General features: G+C 40.5%; 1 protein-coding gene across 1 annotated transcript in view; it reads right to left on the bottom strand.

Annotated features, from left to right (window-relative positions):
• The window catches only part of Oxct1 (3-oxoacid CoA-transferase 1), a 120752-nt gene that overhangs the window by 65720 nt on the left and 31278 nt on the right, over positions 1 to 23754 (bottom strand). The window contains exons 8-9 of the mRNA XM_051150910.1: positions 1399 to 1506; positions 113 to 227 (exon numbers count right to left, since the gene is read on the bottom strand). Of these exons, the coding sequence (XP_051006867.1) occupies positions 113 to 227; positions 1399 to 1506 (223 nt within the window). The remainder of the gene's footprint in view (positions 1 to 112; positions 228 to 1398; positions 1507 to 23754) is intronic.

Genomic DNA, 23754 nt, shown 5'->3' with positions numbered 1-23754 from the left:
GTAAAGTTAATGTGAAACTATATGACAATCATTAGTCAGAGGCCGGATAGCCCATTGAACATGGAAAATCAAGAGCTGTGTATTTGGCGGACTTCAGACTGGTAAAGGATACCGTACATGCCATCTTCAAACTCAAGAGCGGCTCTCTTGATGATCCGTTCCCTAACGTCGTCTCCAGGTTTACCAGACTTGGCTTTCCCATCTCCTTCCTTTCGGAGTGACAAACGCTTTAAAGTAAGCACAAAGTGTCCATGCTTAAGATGTGCTTTCATAAAACTGTCTTATTGCTGCAATATAAAAATTTGTAGGAAAAACAAATTGCACTCATTACCAGTAGGAGGCAAGCCTACAATATAATGGAGTGTTTTTTAAAAAAAAATAAATCATGAGTGATATAGAAATAATTATTTAGGAAGTAAATAGAGCAGGTCAGATTTGTTTGAAGAGGAAGACAGACCTGCCTGTACTGCAAAGCAAACAACTCTGTCTTGTCATTGCCACTGTGATGACTGCACTGTTCTGACTAAGACTTGACAGCTGAATTCTCCTCAGGTGTTCAGAAACTGAGCCTGAATAAAGGAAAGACATAGGCCCTGGCCATCTGTGTCCTGGGGCTATCAGGATGTGTTTACCAGGTGTCACTGCTGCCAATTGCCTATTTCCACCTGCAGAGTCTACACTGGCTTTACTATGTGTACATTAAAGGAGTCATGAAAACAGCCCGGGAACTGTGTCCTTTACTGAATGTCCTTAAAATAGACTGGTCTGTTTGTAAATATCCTACCCTCACTCTCAAGGCTCCTGATAGCAGTCCAGGATTGTGTATTGTCTCTCACTCTGATTCCTAATATTCCGTGCTATGTATCTACTGTGGTGCTAGTCCCTAGGAGCTTTGGAATCTTGACACCAACTGAGACCTGGTAGGTCAGTCATTGTGGAAAAGCCCCAGTCCTCCTGGTACTCAATCCTAGACACCTTCATACTGATCATCTTGTCATAGCTCAAAGCTAGTTAAAAATTATATTCTTTGTGTATTCCATAAAAATACAAAACTTTTCAAGACGGTTAGATACTTATGAACAAGCATTAAGACTCCAGAAGGGTAAAGCCACCCAAGACCTGATTATTCACCTCTGCCCTGTATGACAGTTATCAAAAATCAGGGCTCATACACTGCAGCCATTACAGAAACCTGGCAGATACATGACAGCCCATAAAATCACAAGATGTGGAGTCATCGTTAGGCTGGGCAGATACACAGTCAGTTCCTTCCCAGTGGACACACTGGAAGCTCCTTCTTAAGACTGCTCTGCTCCAAACTTCTGTCACTTGGGATGGCTTGAGAGACTGTCTGGTAACCAGATCCGTATAGATTGTCAATAAAGCTCTGCAAATTACCTCAATTCTCTTCTCATATTTTTCTCCCTTTATAAGGCGGTGTACATAGATTTTTGGAATGTGGATATCTTCTGGGGCAAATGAGCCAATGTCTACAATTTCTTCAACCTAGAGCAAAAGAAAAAACACTAAATGAAACAGTGAAAGCCTAAAATGAGCATGTTTCATGTTTTAAAAAGTAAAACATAAATTCATGCCCAGCTTGTGAATACATAATGTATGTGTGTATGTATAAATAATACACACATGTATCTATACAAGCACCTGCAATGCGTACCACACTCTTTAAACCCACAACTGAAAAAGAACCCAAAATCCATATATCTGAATGTTTGCATCCAGGGCATAAAGTACTAACAGAAATTAGCACTTCTCCAGAAGAACTTTGGTTACAAAGTCATCAAATTCACCAGGGAAGCTGCTGGCACTTTCATAGATGGCAGCTCAACCAGGCAAAGCTCAAAAACACACTCCTTAAAATTAATGAGAAATTTATCATATCAAAGGCAAAATCTGTAACAACATCTGTGTGGTCAATTGAAGAGATTTTTAAATATAGATGCAAATGACATTCACAGCCATTTTTAATTATTCCTGTTGTTCACTTCCCAGGATCATGACAGAACTGTAATCATCGAAATAATTTTACTCAAAGATGGATAATTGATTTTAATATGGAAATTTCATGAAGGAATTAGTAGGTAATAACTAGAAATGGTCAAATTAATTTCAATCAGAATCATTCACAGATATTTTGCAATAACAGAAAAATGTCCTCATGTTAGTCTGCTATGTTAGGATTCATTTTTTAAAGTTTTCTTTTCTGATTTTTGTTTTTTGCTTTTTTTTTTTAAACAGCAATATAAATGAGCCAAAAACGACAGGGAGTCAAGAAAAACTAATCTCAACATTAAATTCTGGTTAAAGCTAATTTTGGTTAAAGAATTAGCTCTTTCGTGACAAATGCATATAATGGCTGTCATATTGCTATGGCTTGACTCCTGATGCTATATACTCACAGTCTATATATAAAGAATTGGGGCACTCTCAGGTCAATGAGCAGGGGCTAACCTTTATGGACAATATCCCCTTTGTGTGTGCACTTTGCTCTCCAGCCACAGTTGAAGTGAACAGGTTGCCCTATCACACATCCCCAACTACTGCTATCCAGTGCCCCACCAGAGGCCCAAAGGCAATGGGCCTGCCTGAGCATGAAAGAACAATTCAAAGCCATGGCCCAAAGTAATCCTTTTCTCTTCATGAGGTAATTAATAAATATTTTATCATAGTGACAGAAATCTAATACAATACCCAAAACAAATAACTATTTGCTTAAATGAGCCAACTTATTTAAACAAGGGGAGTTATTTTGAACTTGAGTTCTAAAATATTAAAGAAACTACCCAGAAGTCTTTGGAGTTAGCCCTCACTATGCTTCTTTGCTCTCTGCTCTGCCACCAGGCTCCTCCCACAGAGAAGGAGCATGGATGACAGATGACAGTTATTGCACATTAACCCCAAGCAGCTGTAGAGCACTGACCGGGACACTGGGTGAGAACTATCTTTCTAATAAGAAAGACCTGGGTAAAAGTTAAAATGCCAAGGGGGAATCATGGCATCCAAGTAGAGTTAGTGTGGAGAGATGGGCTTGGGAACAAGCAAGAGGGATAGGGAACGTGGGGCCCTGGGTGCTGCTCCTATAGGGGATGGCAAGAAGACTTCTTGCCCTATACTCTTGTGTCTCCATCTGAACCTTTCTGGTACCATAGCATACTCCTATTATTCCATTCTCTCTCTCTCTCTCTCGCTCTCTCTCTCGCTCTCTCTCTCTCTCTCTCTCTCTCTCTCCTCTCTCTCTTGCTCTCTCTCTCTGTCTCTCTCTCCCCCCTTCCTTCCTCCCTCCTCCTTCTCTCTCTTCCCCCTTCCCGCTTTCTCTCTGTGTATGTTGTATATGCACATATTTTTGAGGGTGTGTGCATGTTTGTGTGCAGGTGAACATGCACATTTGTGCATGCATGTGTGAAGGCCTCAAATTGACAATAGCATCTTTCTCAATCTTCCCCACCTCTTATTTTTTCAGTTTGGTGAGGCCAACCGGCTGATGAGCTCTAGGGACCTAGGGATTAAAGGTGTTTGCTGCCACCATTGACTGTTTTTATGTGGTTACTGGGGTTTCAAACTCAGGCCTGCACTTTCTACAACAGGCATTTACTGACTTAGCCATTTACCCGATCCTGTCCTGATTTTCTTTCTACATAGTAGAGATAAGATTAAAAGGAGCTGGAGGTAGTTCTGTGCTGTCAACTATTGCTGCTGTGTCTGAACCTGCTGGTTCTTTGAGCCTTCACAGTTCATTCACAAGTTCACCTTGTTTTCAATTTAAGCCCTCAATGAAGTTCTTGACTTTAAAATTGTTTCTATTATACTAAGGATATATATTAAGGCTTATTATTAAAGCAAATATTGACCTCACATTCATTATAAAGTTAGAAACATCAATGGTCAACCACAGGGAATTGATAGAAATAAATATTGGGTGTCCTAACAGAACAAACCAATTACTATGCTTTTGTAAAACTGGCCAGCATCTTACAATTTAATGTTCCATAAAAATATAAGATTTTTCAAAATCAAATATTTATACATACATGCTTCAACACAACTGCATCATTTTCCTTTTTTTTAATTCATGGTGAGCTTATTAATTGCAAAAATGGTAGACATTTGGACACTTGCATATTGCATTGATCAAGTCAGAGTAAATAGCATGTCCTTTCAAAACAGTCATGTGCTAACCTATGAGAAACGGAAGCAAAATTCCAATAATCCCTCTCTCTGGGTAACTGTACAAGTTATTTCTGTGGAGGGGGCAGAAGCCAGAGGACAGCCTCAGGTTGTTAGTTCACAGGCAGATCCACTAGCATGCCTCTAGGTTGCTTAGCAACTCTGACATCATCACCTGCCACCAGGTGTGTGTCACATGCCCTTTAGCTGTACAGCAGATATAAAAAGGCCAACCTACCACTTTATCTCTCTCTTGCTCTCTCTCTCTTCCCCAGTCTCTCTCCCTTTCCCTGTTACTAGGTGCCCCTCCCAATCCCTCTCTCTCTCTGTCTCTCTGTCTCCCCCCACTCTCCCCCCCATGGCCCTTTCAAGCCCTATCTCCCTTCCCATTTCCTTCCCCCCAAATAAATCTCTCCATATCAGATCTGCTGTGTTTATGTATTTTTAATGATAACACAGGTGGCATTCCTTAGGTGCTTCCCACCGTGGTTTTTCCAAGTCTCTCCCTGACCTGGAACTGACCAGGTAGTGAGACTAAACTGGCTGCCCAACATGCTCCAGGATTCTCCTTGCCTTTGCACACATTCATCTTTCCAGTGTGGTGGTGGGCGGTGTAAAATGTGGGTCATGGGAACCGAGTTCAGGCCCTCAGGCTTACAAGGCAAGCACACCACTAACGGCCTTATATCTCTAGCTCGGTACAATTTACTTCTGTTTCCCTTTTAAGGGGTGAACCCTAAAAATCATCTGGAGATTAGCGAGGATGCCTGAGTCTTCACAAATGCTAAGCACACACTTTGCCACTGTACTCCATCCCTATACCCTCATAAATGCTTTGCATTCAAAAGACGCAACAGATACCAAATAAATGGTTTCCCAAACTAGGAGATACAAAACCCGAAGCACGTGAGAGATTTCACAATTAGATCTGCACCTAACTAACAAGGCATGGTAAGAAGCAAAAGGAAAGGCTGTAAAAACCAATTACTGCATTAGGAAGTAAACCACAGTAACCTTTTCCTTATTATCCTGATGACAATAATGTGACTTCTTTTCCATGTCTAATGCTGCTCCAGTCAGTCTGGCCTTCAGATCTCCTGCTGGAATTACAAAGGCATATTCCTGATGTGCCTACCTGAGTAACTCTTTAGCAAGATTAAGGGGGAAAAGGGCTGGGGTCGGGGGAGGCTTCCTCACTGAAACTGGAAATCTCAAGAGTAAACATCACTATAGATTTTTCTGGTTCCACAAATTAGTTTCCCCAAAACTTATGAAATCAAGACAAAGTTTCATTACTAATGGCAATTATAACATAACTTTCAAAACAAATAGACTAAACATGCCCTAGTTTAAATTTTTAAGAAGCAAAAATTTGGTTAAACATAATCAGTTCCACACTTTGTAGTGCTAATTTCTGCATTGTAGAAGATGCTTGTGCAGCATTTGTCAAAACAATACCAACACTTGGCTGTGCTGAGCACGTCTATATAAACAAGGCTTTCTTGGTGTTGGCTAGCAGAATCGGTAGCAAATATTTGAAGTAAAACCAAGAGGAGAAAATTTGTTTTCAGACTATCTATGGGGGGTTGACAACAACAAAACAGAAAGGGCAGAAATATCTTCACAGTGTCTGTCCACGGGGCCTGAAGATGTTGCCAGTTCTATATGATCTTAGGACAAACTCAGAAAGAGCCAACAGGATAATTTAAAAGTCCAGTGAGACCAAGTTACAATACAGGCAAGAAAGAAAACCTGGCAGCAATGAATGGAATAAACTTCTTGCAGAGACCTTTGGTAAAAAAATGACAGAAGGCACCCCTGACATTACTAGAAAAAAAAAATCAAAGGACCAGAGGGGAAAAGGGGCAAATGTAAACAACCTGAGATAAGCTGAGGATGGAAGAACTAAGACTGACCCAGCCTTCTCCCTGGCAATGAGAACAGCTCTCACAGGGCAGCATCTGGTACCTGGGAAGCCAGACACTTGACGCTGCTCTCTCTAGTCAGTGTTCATCTTGTTCCAGTCAGTAACAAGAAAACAGGAGCTAGGAAATGCTAATTGTTATCAATTTGAACTTTGTTTATTGCGTTTTTTGTTTGTTTGGTTGGTTGGTTTGGTTTTTGTTTTTGAAGACACGGTTTCTCTGTGTAGCCTTGGCTGTCCTGGACTCACTTTGTAGACCAGGCTGGCTTTGAACTCACAGAGGTCCATCTGCCTCTGCCTCCCGAGTACTGGGTTTAAAGGTGTGTGCCAGCATGCCTGGCTGCTGAACTTTGTTTTTAAAGGCTTATTCTCTCTGCCTTGTATCTTCCTGCTTTATAGGTCTGCAAAGTTTTATGTGAAAGCCCAGAGAAAATATTCATCCCTGGTGACAATGTTTTTGTTTGTGCTTAGGAAATGTCTCAGGTAGAACAGGGAAGCTATAAGGGAGCCTCCCCGACCCCACCCCGCCCGCCTTTTTTTTTTTCTTTTTTTTTAGTGACAACCTCAGATTGTTACATCGACAACCATGGTCAGGTTTAGTTACTTCACTAACTAAAGCTGTTAGTGAAAATGGCTGCAGCCCTGCAAAAGTCTGCAGTGGTGTAAAGATAGGATCTTGCAGGGCACAAGGAAAAGGCTTCCACCCACACTCGCTTCTGGAGTCACTTCAATTGTCATAGAACACTCTTCTTTTCACAAAAAGAAAAATGGTCTTGTCCCAGGCTGAAAAAGAAGGGCTTTGGATTATTCTGGTTTCACCCTGAGAAAAAGAGAAAGAGGAACTATGGAGAAATATTTATCATTCAGAAAAATGCAAAGGAGCAAAAGAAATGTAACAGAGGATTCTTACCTACATAAGACCGGTGCTAAACAAGAATATGGCCAGTTAAAGCAAATGAGAAAATAACATAGAGCCTCAAAGACCAGCAACAAAAATGAACGTGGACATCATCACAGAAATGCACAACAGAAGATCGAAGAGCCACCAACATTCTATTAATTATAGTCCTTTCTTCAGACATGATCTTTTTATCAGCATTACAAACAGTAGGGAATATGATTGCAAAGGTGTCACTGAAACCTAGCAGATGAGATCTCATGCCAAAACACACTCCGTGTTCTTTAATGAAAACAGGCTTTGATTTAAAAAAACAAAAACAAAAACCAACAACAAACAAACAAAATGTCATCAAGAAAATGTGCATATGCCTGGACCTACGTATGAAATATGGTAAAAAATATTTGAAGTGAGGTTAAAAGGAAAAAAAGCTATCATATTGTTGGCCATAAAACCAAACCCTTTACCCAAGGCAGATACGAAGACAAGGATGGTGAGTTTTAATGGAAGTGACATCTCAGAAGTCAGCAGAGATACAAGTTCTTGGAAAACCATCTGCTGACGGGCTTTGTATGCCTTTCTACAAGCTCTACCTTTCACAGTGTAACTGTGGCAGGAACAGTGATTCTGTTCCCTGAACCAATAAGGATCCACTGCTTAGCCAAGGAGAAACGATGGGAATCCTGAATGAAAATGGCACTATAAAATTGGAATTTGTAATGAACCAGAAATATACCTGGTCATTGAGGAAGTCAATCTCTAGACTTCAGAGTGTTTAGAGAAAAGAGAAATCAGATCCAGTATTGCAAGCTGCAAATGAGAAATGGGCCCCACTTGCCATATGGACAAGGACGGGACAGGAGGACCTACTCTGACATTCACTTTGATGAGTTTGTAAATATAGCATAGGCAGCCATACCAGCTCACATTCTAAAATGACCCACAATACAGACATGTATGATGTAGGACACATGGAAGATGTTGTCAGATGCAGTGTAACATGCCCATATTCCCAGCACTTGGGCAGAGGTAGGTGGATCACTGTGAGTTTGAGGATAGCCTGGTCTACAAAGTGAGTCAAGAACAGCCAGGGCTACACAGGGAAACCCTATCTTGAAAAGGAGGAGGAGAAGGAAGAGAAGGAGAAGGTGGTGGTGGTGGTTAAAGGCGTGGAGGAGGAATGACCTGGTCTTGTCCAAAGTGCTGAAGGCGATTCAAGAATATGTCTATTCCTGCTGTTGCTGCAGTAGCAGCATTAGTAAGGACAATCTTCACTGCTTAGGCAGAAGGCAGAAGAAACCGACCGAGCAGCTCGATTCCTTTCTGCCTCTATTTTTGCCATAGGAAGAAAAGACAGAACTAGCATGTTTGGGGACAAGCCAAATTCTAAGTAGAAATATTGATTTTTCGGAACTACTTCTAGACTCAAGGTTTTATTTCCCAGTATTCTTTTAAAAATATACAGTCACTAAATTGCCACCAAAAGAAAAATGATAGCGATGTCAGCAGATGAAGAGAGGGAACAGGATGTGGGTCAGTCCACAATAGCATGCACCATGGCTTACTGGCAGTTGGGATGTGTGGCTACAAACAAAGAACAAATGTAACTGGACGGCAGTACAACCATCCTGCAGTTCCTATCACGTAAAATAAAACTTTGCTGATCTGTGACAACCAGCGCACAGGAAAGCCAGGAGAGAAGCCACTCTGTGGTTTCACACAGCACCAGATCAAGCCCCTCAAGTAGGAGTTTTATATAGACTTAATGGGGAAATGTACATTGGGCTCATTCACTTTAAACCAACAGGTACAAACTAAGCACAGGTGAGACTCAGCAAGGAAGGAGACAGTCTAGAAGCTTATCCTGATGTGAAAAGAGATGACAAACAAACAAACAAAAACAGAAGTGCTGGATAGATGGTTCAGCAGTTAACAGGACTGGAGGCTCTTTCAGAGGCCAAGTCCCATTCCTATGTGGCAACTCATAACCGTCTATAACTCTGGTCCTAGATAATCTGATGCCTCTTCTGGCCTTCACACATACATGTGGTGCACAGACATAATATACAGGAAAAGTATCCATATATATAAAAATAAACAAATCATTTTTTTATTTAAAATTAAAAGTGGGTGTGGCAGTGGTACCTGCCTTTATTCTAAGCACTTGGGACACAGAGGCAGGTGGATCTCTGTGAGTTCAAGACGAACCTGGTCTACATGGCCTGTTCTACACCTACAAAGGCTACATAGTAAAACCCTGTCTCAGGGAAGGGAGGGGAGATGGAGGAAGCAAAGGAAAGAAACAACAAAAATATTTGAAGGCCTTATAGAGCCTAAGAATAGCTGTGCTATGGGTTTTGTTTGGTTTAACTTTGGGCGGGGGGCGGAGGTGTGCTTCTTTAGGAATCAAATGAACACTGCAGTAGGTACACAACACACACACACACACACACACACACACACACACACACACACACACACACATACTTCTAGTCCTTTAACCTCTTCCCGTGGAAGAGAAACCTCTGTTTGAAAGGCTCCCGGTCTTTGGTTCTGTCCTGTAACCATTTTTGTCATGGTGTTAAGTGGAGAAGTTAGGGAGGTCAGTGTTGCTGTGAAAGAGCAAGCAAGGACCAGGGTACAACCAACAATTGCAAGAGGACAGACTTCTGCTTCTATTAGAGAAAACAATCTCAGATTTTATGCCTCCAAATGGTCTCCAAAAGATTGATCAAGAAAAACCAAACTTAGGGAGCCTAACCACTCTGCTAAATGGTCAAGAATAGTATGTCACTGGAGTAAGCCCACATCTTAATACCATAGTTGTAGAGTCAAGGTTTACCTTCTTACAACTAAGATGTTTTTCAGTGCAATGAAAATAAGCACCTTGAATTGGAACTGTCCGTTGGAACCGGGCGGGGGAGGAGGAGGCGGGGGGGGGGGGGTAGGGCCAGTAGGGAACAACTAAAGGCAGTGACTCCTCACCCTGCATTTATTGATAGCAAATAGCTCAGTAGTGAGAACAGGGACCACCTATCTGGCTGAAGCCAAGCCCACTGTTGCGCAGACTCAGCACAAGCATGCAAAGCTGTTGTGAGCGTGTGCTTGCTAACACAGAGGGCCCCAGTTAAACTGAATGGGTCACTAAACAAAAGAAAAGATCATGAATCTGGGAAAGGGACTGGCAGGGATGGGAGTGGGGTTGATGAGGATGAGAGTCAGATAAGACACAAGAGATAAGAGACAAGAATGAGAGAAGGGGAAGAACATAGAATATATTATAGGCAAATATAAAATTATCAGGAAACAAAATCTGTCATGAAAAACAAACATGAGAGATGATGGCTTTTTGGGTCCATTCCTGTATATGTCCCTATAGTCTGACCTTGTGCCAGTCCCTTCACCTCTGTTCCTTGGTGTCCTCATTTCAATCTGGACTTCTAAAAGAGGGGTACAATGTAGAATCATGTGATTTCTGGGGAGCCTTTGCTATCACTGAAGGGGCCACTACATGACAATGGCTTACTGTATTTAGGGTACTGCCCAGAGACTTTGGGGCTTTTTCAAAAACTTAAAGTGGAAAGGGATGCCTAAGAAAATTCCACCTAGATTTAGTAGCAATAATATCGTCCTTTGCTTAATCATTGCATTTTCTTTTAGATCCTAGACACTAATAACTATAATGGGAAGTGCTTAAATTTGTATTTAATGTCACATTTGTTCTTATAGCATCATTCTCTATCCATGCCCTTCCTCCACTGTACACTTTTCTTTCTTAGAGCCATACCATGAACTAGTGCTATCTTGCCCATTTTCTAGGTATTAAATGATGTTTTACTTTATATCTGGAACAAAATAAGTAAAAATTAAAGTATGCTTATCAAGTAGGAGAATGATACAAAGCCAGAAAGCACAGCTAAGAAAAACAGTGTCTCCTCGTTTAGAAAGTAAGGTAGGCTGATAATTATAAGTTGAGCAGCAATCAAGGCTAATACCATAAAATGATACCTGACTTCTTATTCTTAAAATAGTATCAGTGTTTGCTGAAAACATAACAAAAGGTTTTTGGTGAACCATGGGCATAAGGAACGCAAAGACATCCCTATCCAAAAGTGCAGACTTGCTCTGTCCACTGGCTAGCCATCCTCAGAGTCTGGGTGGCCACCTTCAGCCTAATGTTTCCCACTATACATATGAGTTGTTTAAGAATGCGGACTACGAATGAAAATGAGTGGAGCAGTTGGAGCTCTTTTTGAGTTCTGCTTAGACTAATTCAATCTGTTACAATCATGGCTGACAGCATAAGCAGGACATACTGACCCAAAAAGGAGAAATATTAGTGTGAAACATCCCAACAGCTTTTTTGTAATTTAGAATCAATTTGTAACGCAAAAACAGGTTATAAACATTATTTCCATCATACCTAACAGCAAGCCCAAACACCCTATCATGCACTGTTCTGGTATTCTGCTCATAACTTATCTGACAAAAAATGCCAGCCTTTGCTAAATGTGTAATTTCATAATGTATGCTTTCATAACATGCAAACAATATTCTCATTGTCCAACTTTTACTTGCCGTTTCTTTCTCTAAATGAAAACTTCATTAAGTCTCTAACAAATCCAGAGAAATAATTACATGGAGCACATTTAACCAGAAGAATAAAATACTTCTAACATCTTCATTCAAAAACACAGGTTGATAATAGTAAAAGAAATTACACCATTATCACACACTCCAGAAACATCAGAGAGACATGAAGTAACTAACAGAATGAATATAAGGGCAGAGCTCAGTGAGGACAGTTACAGAAAGCTGGGTGATTAGAGAAAGCCTGTGGTGCTTTCCAGCCACAGACTCACGGTGTTGCCAAGTGAAACTTCAATGGTTAAAACCAAAACTTTACAAGGTTATTCTTTAAGACAGTCTCTTCCATTCTGGGCTATTAATCATCCTTGAAGTTTTTTATAACCTAAGAACACAAAGCAATGCATACCCTACACAGCAGAATCGGTTTAAACGCTAACATTTCCAGAACGCAGTTAATGTTGCTAAATCTAACAGTGTGACTCCAATCCAGCTTGTGAGTGACTCAGTCGTCCCTGAACATAACATCCCTCAGTGCTCTTGGTAAAGCAGAGCTTCCATCATCCTTCTGCTCGTTAGCTTCTGTGGAGCAGCAAGGGAAGTGCAGTCCTGTTTGTTTCAGTAAAAAATTAAAATGTTATGTTTGGTTTTCCTGATTCAGTGTGAGAACACCATGAAACCCAAAAGTCAACAGTCCTCAGAATAAAATGCCATTTTTCCTCCCTGTAGGTTGAGTTCTAAAATGACATCTTTGAGTCCCAGAGAAATCTATACACATCCATCACATTCCCCACTTGAGCATTAGGATCAAACTGCCTGTCCCTTAATATAAGCAGGAGAGCCGTACAATGAGCTTTTCCAGTGATCATCGCTTGGCTCCAGATTTTTACAGTAAGCAACGGGAACATCTAAGCACCACTAGAGAAAGCAAGGCCATCTTAACTCAGTGTCTACATGACATCTGCAGATAATCCCTGAAACTCAACGGGGTATTTAAGTTAAAGCTTTATACCTTTTTTAACTTTTTAGATTATAATATCTAATCATAACTTCTCCCTTTCCTTTTCTCCCTCCAATTTACTCACTAAAGAAAAGTAGGTTTGGCTGGTTGATACACATAAGCCAGGTATAGTGGCACCTACATATAATCCCAGCACATGAGAAGGTGAGATTGAAGGACTGACAGAAGTGGGCCATCCTGAGCTACATGGTGTATCCCAGGCTAGCCTGAAAGCCAACCAGCTAAAAACAACACAACTAAATGGTGTCAAGACATTGTAAGAGAAACTTTTGTTCCCATGATCGTTATGCTAAGCATTCTATGATTTAAAAAAAAAAAAGACAACAAACAGTGCTACAAAGAGAATACTAAATATGGAGTAATGTGTTAAATTCTTGCCTTGAGACATTTAAATTTGTATTTTTTATGAACTTTCTAAAGATTTATTTATTTATTATGCATATAGTATTCTGCCTGCATGTACACCTGCATGGCAGAAGAGGGCAGCAGATTGCATAACAGATGGTTATGAGCCACCATGTGGTTGTTAGGAATTGAACTCAGGACCTCTGGAAGAATAGCCTGTGCTCTTCACCTCTGAGCGATCTCTCCAACCTTTATTATGAATTTTTAAATTTTATTTATTCATTTTACATCCTGGGCATAGGCCTCTCCCTCTTCTCCTCCCTCCCCTTTCCCCTATCCACTCACCCCCAACTTGCAAATGCATCAGGACTGAATTTGTCCTCTTCCCCTGTGGCCAGGCAAGGCAGCCGCACCAGACGGAAGTGATCAAAAAGCAAGCAACAGAGCCCATATCAGAGACAGCCTCCACTCTACTTACCTTGCCTCCTAGATGTGCAGAGATAAAGATAGAACAGATAGAGCAGAGATTGAGGATAGGCGCAACCAATGCCTGGCCCAACCCAAGACCTACCCCATGGAAGAGAGCCAACCCCTGACACTATTAGTGATATTCTGTTATGCTTACAGACAGGAGCCTATCAGATTTGTTCTCTGAGAAGCTCTACCCAACAATGGTTTGAGCTGAGACTCACAGCCAAACATTGGGCTAAGCATGGAGAGTCTAGCAGAAAAGTGGGAGAAGGATAAAAAGATCTAGGGGTGACAGGAGCTCCACAAGAAGACCAACAGAGCCAACTACACAGGGCCCAGAGAGACCTGTGGAATCTGAAGCACCAACCAAGGACCATGCATAGACTGGACCTAGGTCCTCTACATAGATGTAGCCAATGGGCAGCTCAGGATTCATGTGGGTCCACTAGGAAGACTGTATTCTTATGTAAACCACGGAAGGTCAATCTCTAAAATGTGAAAGTGAAGGTGTAAATGGTGCTTAATAATAATCCTAAACGTCCCAGGTTGTAAGTTGGCTTTATATCCTGAAAATTCTGTAAAGAAGTCCATACAGGATACACACTATTAGGCAGTGTTTTTAGTTATTCTAGGTCAATGACACACCAGATCAATCTGTTTCCTATTACTGGACACACGCTACTAAATGCAACACATGATTTTAGTTCTGTGTCACGCAGTCTATCTCCCTCCCACTCTTGGTACTTGGTACACCAATTTTCTCCTGACTAACAACGCAGTTGGATTCACAAGGGCAGCTTACGTACCAATCTATAGCCTTTACATACCTCATTAACTAACATTAGGGCTCGCTCTACCTTAGCTGAATACTACGTCTCCTAAGCAAGATACACTATCTCTTCCAGCAAGCATTAAACCTGAAGATAAAATGACATCAGGGAAGTCAGAGGAAGCTGGTCACAGTTATAATGAAGGGAATTACGAACATCTGGGAGCACACATTGCGTCTTGACCTGACAGCAGCCTCAAATACAAAGCCGCCAGAAAGGGCCAATGAGAAAAGCACATTTTTACTTCCTTACACAAGGCATGTTAATGATGTCAAACGAGCAGAATGGGCAGAGCATTTCTAAGCTTGGGAAGTGGTGCTTGTATTGTAAAATGTCTGGCTCAGAAAATGAAACATCCCTTAATGAGCATCTGTCATGGGAGACTCACTATGCCATACGCTGGCGATACAGAGGTGAGTTATGATGGGGTCATACAGGGTACTCGAGACTTTCATAGAGCAGTAAGGAATGTTGTGATGGGGACAGCTCCATGGAGAGAACAGAAAGGGCAGCGTGAAGAGATCAGAGATGACATTCTAGGCAGTAGGGCTGTCAGGGCCAGGACATGGAGGACAAAAAGGTTGGAAGCTATTCGTGGAATGCGGAAAGATGTTACTTGGGAAAGATTTCGGGATGCATAGGAATGGGAGGGATCAGAAAAAAAGGTTAAAATGTTTAATTATATGTCACAACGAACATAATTTTGGAAAGAGTATCAGGAGTGACAACTGCTCACTTGAATAACAACAAAAGTGTGATTTTCTTCATTCTTGAAAAAAATCCACAAGTCCACCTTAGCTAATGTCACTAGGACAGCTTCTTTTGACTACTATTCCTTTTCTCCATGAAGAGAAACTTTAAATTGTGGCAGTTAACTTCTCTTGCTCTTATCAATGACTGTGCACCTGGACTGCTCTAGAGGACTAGCCACAGGCCATTGGCATATTTGAATACATTCTAATTTTAGTAGGCTGCCCTGTGTGGCATGCTCAAACTAACTGCAACTGCTGTATGCAAATGACTTAAGAGAAACAGAACCACTGGCACTGAAGAGATCAATGAGACATGTTTGTTGTTTTTCCTCTCACATACTTTATGCTAAAATCATTTATAAAAGCCATGACTGTACAATGCTTTCTTCATTCAGAGATATTTATGAACAATAGCAACACACCCCGAATATTAACGCCTTAAAAATAAAACACACAGTTAATTAAAAATATGAAATAATCTTACAAAAGTCCTAATTTATCCCCTCAGTACTTGTAAAGTTGATCTATATTTGAAGTGGAGAAAAATAGCATTTTAGACAAGGTCTCTGAAAGGAGTGAGGAAAGCCAGTATTATTTTTAGTGGGAATGATTTTAAAAGACCAAGCTAAATTCTTTTTTTTTTTTTTTTTCAAGCTAAATTCTTAACACAAGCATGGGATAAATTGATAAATGGGCCAGAAGTTGTTTGTTAACTAAAAGAGGAAATGGAATTTTTGTCCCCTTTGCAGCAAGATGGTTTTCTAAGATCCTCCTTGGTTTATGGCAGCCACAGTATTTACTTAATAAGCATATCAGGAGATATTATAGGTAAAGATTACGAAACCATCATGTCGTGTTAAAAATAATACCCTCTGGTCATCTTTTCTTTGTGTGAACGGAATCTATTCTCCTCTGCATCCAGATGACTGCTGGAGAAACTGTGAGCGAGAACTGACTTCAAATACAGAAGCAGCAGAGCACTGGACTGGCATTGTATTTGGGGAACAGGCTCCATAGGAACAGCTGTTGGCCATGGCCACTGCTCTCCATGTTTACTTCTAACTTTTTTTTTTTTTTTTTTTCAATTTTGGTGGTCAAGCAGACAGACAGGAAGATTCTCCAGAATGCTAAATTCAGACTCCAAGTGTCATGGACATGTGCACCAACCATACTCCTGAACCTTATCACTCTCCCTCTGAAACAATTTCTCATCTAAATGGGAGATTCAAGACCAGTTGGCCCCAGCTGGAGAGCATTCATAGTGCTTTAAAGTAACATGGAGACTCCTAGGAAAGAGAAGACATGAATGGTCTTACCCAGGCTGGATCCTGAGTATTACAGTACTGACTTGCCAAGGGGCAGTAGTAGTGTGACTGTTGTAGATGGAGTGGGGTGTTTGGAAGGGTTGGGTACCTAACCAACTGGTTTCTCACTGAGCCACATGCTACAGGATGGAATTCGTGGTACTGAGTAAACCTGGTGAGAAGCCCGTGACTGGAGAGGTCATGGAATTTGGGGGGATCTTACTGCCAAATGGCTGAATTGTCAAACTTCCTTCTACACCTTTATACTTATACAATTCATTGTGCAGCTCTCAATGTTGGTCAGAGAGGCTTTTTCCAGCAGGCAGCTGTTAATGCAGAAACTCTTAATTAGACAATACACTGAGGATAAGCAACGGCGAGTGCTTGGCGGTAGATGGGACACTTATATCAGTCTCTTTGCCCATGAAGGTTCAGGGTACACCACTGAAAAAAAGCAGAGGTAGAACCAGAGGCTGGGGAAGAAGTGCTGTGGAATACTGTCCTCCAGATGTGACAGTGACATGGCTGCTACACCAAAGCAAGCCAGATAATAGTTCTCTACACATAAATTCACAGAAGTCATTAAAAAAAAAAAAAAGCAAGCAAGCACAGGATAGTTAATAAAAATCCAATAATCACTTTCACTTGTCATGAAAGGCACAAAGTTAAAACTATAAGACAGTATTTCTCCCTACCAAATTATCATAAATGTGTTTAAAATATCATATTCATGTTGTCAAAAGCTCAAAATTATTCTTTTATATGTCACTGTGGGCATTACTTTTGGAGATGAGAATGTAGCAACATATATTTGCCAGAACTTTTAAAAATGTGTGTGCGCATGTGGGAGCGCATGGTGGAGTGATCAAAGAAATATATCTCATAAAGCATCAGAAAAAATAGTGAAGATAAAAAACAATATGAAGATAAAACAATAGATTTGTTTGTTAATATAAATTTTACTATAACAATATATTTTTCTTTGGGGAAATTTTTGGAGGCTCTGCAAAACACATTTAATGTTTTATTTGCTTAAAACTATATAAAGCAGTCTTAATTTTATGAATGGAGTTCAAACTATAAAAATGTAGGGTCTCTTCTAAGAATGGGCCACTAACAGTCCACCCACTGTGTTTAGGTTCTCCTAACCCAAGGACAGCTTCCAAGAAGGCTTCTGTTCAGGACTCTGTGGTTCTGTTTGTTCCCTCATTTGAGGGCAGTGGTTTGTCTCTCTGAAGAATTAAAGATGACTATTGATGATGTTGATTTATTCTTTTTTCAACTGATTCTTTTAATGGCTATGGGAAATGTTCACTTCCAAGCTCTTTGTATGCTGGACCCAAAAGTGGAAGAAGAGCTTGTCTTTAAAGAGCAATCTTAACCAAAAGCTGCTAGGCAGATTGCTGTGGTCTGAGAGGCTACCCTTTCTCCAGTAAGTGCCATACAGACGGCACTAAGTGTGTGATGGTAGGAGGAAAAAGCAAAGGGAAGATACGGAAGGAATTGGAGTAGAGGAAATGATCAAAAGAGGAATTGATCTTTTGATCAAAAGACGTAATATGCATGTATAAAATTCTAAACAAAAAATATTTTTAAAAACCCTACCCATAGGTTAGAAAGATGGCTTAGCAGTTAAGAATGTTGTTCTTCCAGAGGATCCAGGTTAACTCCCCCAACATCCACATGGCAACTCACAAACATCTCTAATTCTAGTTCCTGGGGATCCGATGCATTCTTCCGGCCTCTGTAGGCACTGAATGCATATGATGCACAGACATGCACGAAGGTAAAACTGCCTTTATTACAAAACCTTTATTAAAAATAAAGGTTAAAAAATGTAAAAACTCTGGCCAGGCATGATGACATCACCAAGTTAGTAAGAACAACAGTCCTAAGAAGGATCAAGGTTGGGGGGTGCTATATGAATTCCCAACATTGAGTGGGACCCAGCTCCAGTTAAACAGCTGTTGGTTACCTCAAAAATAAAATCGTCACTATTGCAACATTAGGGTCCCCTTGCCAAGCCAGTCATTTGGGAGAGGGTTGTTGTAGGACAAGTAATTGCTTTTCCCCCTTGCAGCTCACATAGCACCTCAAGATTTGGTAAAAGCCAGCCCTCAGGAAGGGAGCATCCAGGTCCGTTCTGGCTTACTTCCTTAAAGTCCTGAGTCAGAAGTAAGTGCTGGTGTCTTCAGTTAGGGGATTGTCTTAGTTAAGGTTTCTATGCTATGACAAAATGCCATGACTGAAAAGCAAGATGGGGAAGAAAGGGTTTATTGGGCTTACACTTCCACATTGCTGTTCATTATCAAAGGAAGTCAGGACAAAACTCAAACCCAGCAGGATCCTGGAGGCAGGATCTCATGCAGAGGTCTCCAAGGAGTGCTGCTTACTGTTTTACTTCCCCTGGCTTGCCAGCCTGCTTTCTTATAGAACTCAGGACCACCAGCCCAGGGATGTCATCACCCAAAACGCACTGGGCTCTCCCCCATTGATAACTAATTGAAATGCCTTACAGCCGGATCTCATGGAGGCATTTCCTTAGCTTGGGCTCCTTCCTCTCCGACATATAAATCATCCTCTCCTGAGGGGTACCCCAAAACAAGCCTGCAAATCCTGCAGCTAATCTCTACAGCTATAAATACAGCGACTGTATCATCAGCCATCAATCATTATTTTGTGTCAATTCTACCTATGTTCATTGGCTTTGAAAGGCATAATACTGACTGATGGTTAATATATTCAGATTTTTTTTTAATTTATTCTTGTTACATCTCAATGTTTATCCCATCCCTTGTATCCTCCCATTCCTCCCCCCCCCCATTTTCCCATTATTCCCCTCCCCTATGACTGTTCCTGAGGGGGATTACGTCCCCCTGTATATTCTCATAGGGTATCAAGTCTCTTCTTGGCTACTTGCTGTCCTTCCTCAGAGTGCCACCAGGTCTCCCCCTCCAGGGGACATGGTCAAATGTGAGGCACCAGAGTACGTGAGAAAGTCGTATCACACTCTCCACTCAACTGTGGAGAATATTCTGACCATTGGCTAGATCTGGGAAGGGGTTTAAAGTTTACCTCCTGTATTGTCCTTGGCTGGTGCCTTAGTTTGAGCGGGACCCCTGGGCCCAAATCTGCCTATCATATTGTTCTACTTGCAGATTTTTTTTTAAAAAACTGGAAATTAAGGTATAATTAAGAGTCTTCAAACCTTTTTATGTCAACAGTTACTGTTTCCTGTAATCCCCTGTGAGCAATACACTGTCATGTCCATGTAGTTTTCTTGATCTTTAAAAAAAAACACTAAAACTGAAGGAACATTTTTAGCTCTTAGGTAGTACAAAAATAGGCCACAGGTTATATAAGTTTTGTTTTAAATCATAATTATACCATATAGAAAACAGTACAGAGAAAAATATAGCTAAATACAATATGATTCAGCCATTCTTTTAAAACAAATCACAGCTTGACAAGTTTTGTTCTTCTGATCTATTGAAGTAGTTACTAAAATAGGAACACTGTATACCAAAGAAAGGTAAGGGCTACGTCGTGACCATTGTTCATAAGATAAAGAATCCTGCCCTCCTTCTCCATGTGGTCAAAGATAAAAGATGCCTGTTAATAACCACTAAAACAGCATATTTACACTAATAACACTTAAATACCTAGATTTATATGTGCAAGGCATTAAAACAGAAATTTGTAAAGCCTAGAAAAGTTATAAATAGTTACAAAGTGAAAAGCTGAAAAGAGCTAGAACAAACTCACCAATCCATCAAAAAATTATATATTATTAAAATAACTTTGTCTTTCAGGATCTCTGAACTAGCAATGAGGAGAAACTGAACCAAACTTTTGTGAGGATAATGGCCCACAAATCACGTGCCATAATGGGTGTTTCTACCACACAATGCAACCGCATCCATTGTCCCTGAGATAATGGGGCTCTCTCACAAAAGTTGGTGCACTGTTACCAAGCAACAAGAAGTAAAATGTCAAGATTAGCATTTTGTTTAATTTATCTTTACCATCAAGGAGCCTCATTTCTATTCTGCTATTCTCCATGCTAATGGTCATCAGGCTAAGACTTATATTTAGTAATCTACAAGAGTAACTAAGAAAGAAAAGAAGTAAATAGCAGGCATTCACCAAGTCTCTATTTTATATTTATTAATGCTATAGTAATTTTACTATTGAGGTTATTTTATAAAGTAGATGACTACAATGTCTTCATTAAATACATCTCCATTAGAATCCAAATTTTAAAAAGCCAACCAGTCATGAAAATTTAAGGAAATGAGCAATCTTCAAATATTTCAATACCCTAAAACAAACACCTCATGTAGCTTTGTTGGGTTTAAAAAATGAAAATGAAAATAAAGCATAAATAACTGAAAATTTATGAAGAAAATAAATGCACATTGAAGATGATGCATAAGTTAATGCATCTAAAAGCAAAGTAACCCATATGTATGGTCTCCATCACTATCACATCTATGCCAAGAGAAGCGAGGCTTTCAACAGCATTCTGCCATCAGAGCAAAGGTTCTCAAGGTACACAGAGACCGTCTAGTGATAGAAAAGGACTCTTTCCTGGCTTGTCAGAACAAACTGTTCTTTCCACTTTCCTCTTTGTATTCCACACAGCTGGCAAAAATGAAAAGAGCAGATTCAAGTGGATCAGAATATGCTATTTCGTTTCTTCTCCTTCTGCCTCCCAACTCTTGTTTTTGAAACAGGGTCTTACTGTGTCATTCAGGCTGGCCCTGAACTCATTTGTGTAGTCCAAGCTACCATCACACTTGCAATCCTCCTACTTCCTCCTGAGTGCTAGGATTCCAGGTCTGTGCCACCATGTCTGGCAATATACACTGTTTCTTTATTGTTCTCGTTCTTCTTGCTGGCTAACTTACTCAAAGTGCTCCATGGGGTTAATACTAAAGTGATCTGAATGAAGGGCATCCACATACTGAAAATGTCAAGTTTGACATTTCAGCCAAGTTCTCATAAAAGCCAGAGATGTTTGTGTGAATGAATTCTGCACAGGTTTGACCGACTGTTGCCTGTGTGTAATGTGAACATTTGAAACTGGAGCTGTCTAGAAATATTCTTCAACATGGTATTTGTCCTATGGGGGCAAAAATTTTATTTTTGCTGTTGTCATTCTGTTTATACCATTTTTGTCCGTTACGGTCCATTGAAGACAGTCTGAATTCACATAAAATAAAAATAATGGTTAAAAAATTTTTAAATCATGCCTGAGCATGGTAACATGTGCCTTTAATCCCTGAGCTTGGGAGAAGAGATAGGTGGATCTCTGTGAGTTCAAGGCCATCCTGGTCTACAAAATGAGTTCTAGTATAGTCAGGGTTGTTACACAGAGAAAGTCTGTCTCATAAAACAAGAAAAAGAGGTCATCAAAACAAGGCTTTTCCCTGAACACTTTGTTAATGAATTGTTTCTTTCCTTGACATTTCATACTCCTTTTCTCATTACTCTTTAACATTATTATAGGTTATCCATTTTCCTATTTATTCTTCCTGATCTGTCTGGACCATCAGAATGAAAGTTCCCTGTGGGTAGAGACCTCTCTCTCCGCTGTGTCCACCGATGAATCTGCAGCACCGGGAGAAGTACTAGCCATGCTAGAATTTCTGAGCACCAGTGAACTTGTCTTAAACAGCACTGAGAAATAGTATCTGGTACTTGTCTCAAGATAAAATGGGTAAGGAAGAGATGGAGATACAGATGGAGCAGGAAGGATGATGGACACTGCAGCAGAGTTGGGCTCAGGAGGGACCATTGTGCCCTCTGCTTACAGTAACATTCACAGGCCTTGTGGAGAATATGCATATGAAGCATAACTTTGTGACATCATTTATATCATAATCTTCGTCTTTCCATACTCTCTACCCAGACATAACATGTGTCAGCTTAGAGGATGGCAGATGTCCCCCTAATCTTTCTCTCAAGTCCTCAAGTCACCCTCCTAAAAAGATATGGGGTTGTCTGTCAGTGGTATAGAACATGAAGTCACAGTTTTCAAAGCTTTGCTCTTACAGATATAACAGAAAGAATCCTTACCATATCTTTTCAGAAAACAATTTTTATATCTTCTTATGACACAGAGTTTTAAAAAGAGGGAGACTGAAAACACATAACTATCCTGATAGTAGTTGCCTCTAGGAGGAAGGCAGGCTCTTCTCTTCAAATAGATAATTCATAGGTCTTCAATCTTTGTAAGCTAAGCAGTGGCATATTGACATTTGTATGTATCTATTATCTTGCAAATAAAACAATTCTTTCAATAGGCAATTATATCAATATGTCTAAATATAAATAGCATGTACTAGAAATGAGTTTGTGAATATCACTATATTTATTGAAACTAAAAGTCAAAAATGGCTGAAAGAGCATTGTGTAAATCTTTGTTGGATAACACCAACTTAAGCACAGGCTGATGGCACTGACACACACACACACACACACACACTTAAAAAAAAAAAACAGCCAGGTTATTTCAGTCCCAGGCAGCATTGGCAGCCTTCGGTGGCTGAGTCAGACAACCTTTGCTGGCAGTATGCACTGCAGGCTGCATTATCAACAGTCTCCTAATGAAGACCTCTCAACCCTCCTCTACGCTTTCCATGTTAAGCCTGAAAAAAGAAAAAAAAAAAAAAAAACAATAGAGAAAAGAGCAGGATTGAGAGTGCTATGCACTCCAAAGACTGGGGCAGGTGTCCCAAGGAGGTTGATAAGAGTCCCAAACAAGACAGCCTAGAAAACTAGACAGCCCTTGCTGCTCCTCGTTATACACATGCAGTGAACACCCAGGAGTCACTGTGGGCTGGTTTTACTCATCGGCTTGTGAAGTTCATCAGAAGGGACATCACCCACTCAGAGAGAGGGAGGTCCAGAAATAACAGTCTGGGCTGAAAAGAGAAACATCTTTCAGGGCTTGTGTGCCAACATGTGTACCCCCTTTTACTGTTTCTCTCAAATAATCACCCAGCTCCCTCGCAGGGGCAGACAGACATGACCAGAACTGAGTAGGCTGCAGCTCCATGGCGACGCACTCAAGTGGTTGTGCTTTTCAGAAAGATGCATGTGATGTATTCACATATCACCTTCGCCTCTTTGCTTCCGTATGTCAGTTTGCATAGAATGCATCAGAAACAGAAAACACATCCCCTAAAGCAAAACTGATATGTACATAAGGTAAAAACAATTAATATCAAGGGCAACTTGATTTTCTTGGTTTCATAAACATGCTGGTTTGTTTCTTTGCATAAAAGACCTATCATAAGTGAACTGTTAAATAATTGAACATTGTGTAGGTGCATGATTTACAGAATTCAAATACTTGCTAGATGAAGGCAGGATGATCATGTGCCCTCGGATGGCTTGGGCTGTGAAGAGTTAAGACAATTATATTTGTCTTTG

Source organism: Acomys russatus, chromosome 9, assembly GCF_903995435.1.
Source record: "Acomys russatus chromosome 9, mAcoRus1.1, whole genome shotgun sequence".
NCBI lineage: Eukaryota > Metazoa > Chordata > Mammalia > Rodentia > Muridae > Acomys > Acomys russatus.
This window is presented reverse-complemented; position numbering and strand designations above follow the sequence as displayed.